Source organism: Nicotiana sylvestris, chromosome 9 (assembly GCF_000393655.2).
Source record: "Nicotiana sylvestris chromosome 9, ASM39365v2, whole genome shotgun sequence".
Taxonomy (NCBI): Eukaryota; Viridiplantae; Streptophyta; class Magnoliopsida; order Solanales; family Solanaceae; genus Nicotiana; species Nicotiana sylvestris.
In genome coordinates, this window is record NC_091065.1 from 187,387,465 (window position 1) to 187,390,633 (window position 3,169).

The 3,169-nt window shown below is 37.2% G+C and overlaps 1 protein-coding gene across 1 annotated transcript; it reads right to left on the reverse strand.

Moving 5' to 3' along the window:
* Positions 1 to 1,811: 1,811 nt before the first annotated feature.
* On the reverse strand, positions 1,812 to 2,414 carry LOC138878719 (uncharacterized). Its single transcript, XM_070158409.1, has 2 exons — positions 2,342 to 2,414; positions 1,812 to 2,245 (listed from the first exon to the last, which is right to left on the reverse strand). Exons 1-2 carry the CDS (start codon positions 2,412 to 2,414, stop codon positions 1,812 to 1,814), a joined length of 507 nt encoding a protein of 168 aa, XP_070014510.1.
* Between the last annotated feature and the right edge of the window lie 755 nt (positions 2,415 to 3,169).

The following is a 3,169-nucleotide window of genomic DNA, read 5'->3' on the forward strand; positions in this document are numbered from 1 at the left end:
GATTATAAATTTGGAGATTCCTAAATGTAAAAAAGGATGTTTACCTGTTTCTTGACTTATTGGTTTATTGCCACTTTAATGAATCCATGATTATTCGCATTATTTATATATTATTATTGGACCACTAGTAAGTGTCGAAGTCGACATCTCGCCTCAACTTCTTCGAGGTTAGACGGGATACTTACTGGGTACACGTTGTTTTTGTACTCATATTATACTTGCTATGCATTTTGTTGCACAGGTTCATGTGTGGCTAGTGGCTTAGTGGCGTAGCGGCATGGTTGATGCGGGAACTTAGGTGATCTGCATCTCGAGACGATCCGCAGCCAGCAGAGTCTCCTTCAGAGTATTGTATTGTACTATTTCATTCTTGTCCAATTGTATTCCGGACATTTATTTCATTCCCTAGTAAATGCTTATGCACTTGTGACATCGGGTTCTGGGATGATTATGGGGTATTTGTATTAATTCCTAAACATCTTCATTTAATTTGAAACGGATATCTTTTACTAGTAATATTGAAGGAAAAATATCATAGTTTTCAAAAAATTTAAAACAAGACCTAAATTAAGTATTTATGATTACCTTGCCTGACAGTGGTGTCCGGTGCCATCACGACCCTTAGTGAATTTTGGGTCATGACATGGGTGATGTTAGAAATGGAAGAAAATGAGTTAAAGTGTACAAACCTATAAACTGGTGTTGAGTTTTCTCTTCAAAATCGCCTCTAGGCCGAGCTCTAATGGAAGGTTTATGAAAAATGGGAGAAATCTTGTTTTGGGACTGTTTTAAATCACTGGTGTATGGTGTTCATCGCATTCGCATGAAACCTGACGCGTTTGTGAAGAGCGTGGCTCAACTTGCCCTTCTTTCGGAACCTCAGCACACCCTTCATGGGTGAAACCCGGAGCAACACCCTCTCTTTGACCATGAATGCAATATCCGTATGATATTCTTGAGAAAGATTGTACCGTACTTTCTTATAATCGCGATATCACGCTGCTGCATTTTCATATGAATTGTTGAGCATTCATCCGTTACTTTTTGTTGAAGTTTTCATTTAAAATCCTAGGTTTGAGATATCATTCGTTAGCTTAGAAAGCATAAGAATCTCACTATTAATGATATGGGAAAGTTTCTTAAAATTGGGGTTGTGGGCCCCACTCTTTTGGATGACTTGGCCACAAAGACTCCTCCAATCTTGCCACCTTATTAAATGAACTTAAGAGTCACTTAGTTTGGCCCAAGTCTTGCTGCCACGTTGGGAAGCCTTTTAGGCTTATCCACAATATCTTAACTAATTACCAATTCCTTAATTAACTTTATAATTTCTCACTAATCCAATAATTAATCAATTACCCACATAATTAAGAATTATCTCAAATTACTTAAAATACTACTCACTTTTAACATACCTTATACACCTTACTATCATGGTCATGTGATACCTTGTATGGTACTAGTCCATAAATATCGGGTATTATAGCTCGGACCGTATTTTATTCCGAATTGTCAAACTTTGACAAAACTCATTTTCTTCGATCCACTTACCCTCTCACCTTCACGAATTTACTTATCACTTGTTTGAAATAGCATAATACTTATAATCTCCAAATACTCTTGTCCTTGAACTGATGTCAATTATCTTACGACAAATTCAACGTACAATACTACAGGGTGTAACATCATCATAATATAATATTGCAGAGCGTAACATCGACGTAAAACTGCGGGGCGTAACACCTCTGCACTAGAATCGCGGACATAAGCCAAATAAGCTAGACACCCTTTCTCGACCATATGCCGAGCCTTCACATCAGAGATAACCCTACTGGTAGAATGGCTAGGAGTCCCCTCCACTCTAATCGAGGCAACCCTGGAAAGGCTAAGGTCACCATCTTGGCCTGATAATCTAATATAACATGATCAGATGACAACCAATTCATACCCAAGATGACATCAAAATCAACCATATCGAGAAGTAGGAGATCTACACTAGTCTCGAGACTCCCAATGGTAAGCACACACGAATGATAGACACGATCAACAATAATAGAATCTCCCACAGGTGTGGACACATATATAGGAGCATTCAAAGAATCATGAGACACAACCAGATATGAAGCAAAATAGAATGACACGTAGGAATATACAGAGCCCAGATCAAATAGAACTGAAGCATCTTTATGGCAAACTGGAACAATACCTATGATAACAATGTCAGATGACTCAGCCTTAGGCCTAGCTGGAAAAACATAAAATTGGGGCAGAGCCCTTCCACTCTGAACTACATCTCTGGGACGGGCCCTAACTGGCTGGCCTCCACCTCTAACGGCCTAACCTCCACCTCTAGCTTCCTGACCCCTACCTCTAGCTGGCTGAGCGGGCAGCGAAACAATCGGTGCTATGACCATAGCACGAGAACCCTGTTGTTGTGAGCTGCCCGGTGCCCGAGGGCAGAATCTAACAATGTGCCTCGGATCACCACAAGTATAACAGGACCTTGGTTGTTGTGACTGCTGACCCTGTGTTATATCCCGTACCTTAGCATTACGATGTGCCGTAGTAAATCCACATAAATTCGAAGGGATTATGTCTATAAGAGGTTATAGAGGGTTTAAGACATTATTATTATGAAACCTTACAAGTTTAACAGCCTTGATACAGTTAGATATTATGTTATTATCGTATTTTCTTTTAAGTGGAGTATTTTAGTAAAAGTTTTATAAGTATAATTTTAGATAGCTACCATTATTACTATTTTTGGATATGGTAAATTATACTCATAATATAAGAAAGTTTATGAGATTTTCTTTATTGTAAAGATAGAAATTATTTTCGCACAAGCAAAGAAGGTTATCTTTTTACCATTTTAAGAATGAAGCGTACGAAAATTTTTACTCTTTATATGAGATTAGGAAAATTAAAAGTTGAGAAATTATATGTATTTTTACATGGATGTTTTAATAAAATAATAGTGTATGAATTTATTTTACATGGTATAATATGACCGTAATAGTACGGCGTATAAAGTGTATTAAAAATACGTAGAGTTTTAAGTAATTTGAGATAATTTTATTTATGCGGGTAATTGGTAATTATCTAAAATATTTTGGATAAATCTTGAACTTTAACGTGGCACCAATATATGGTATAGTTGATAACTCTT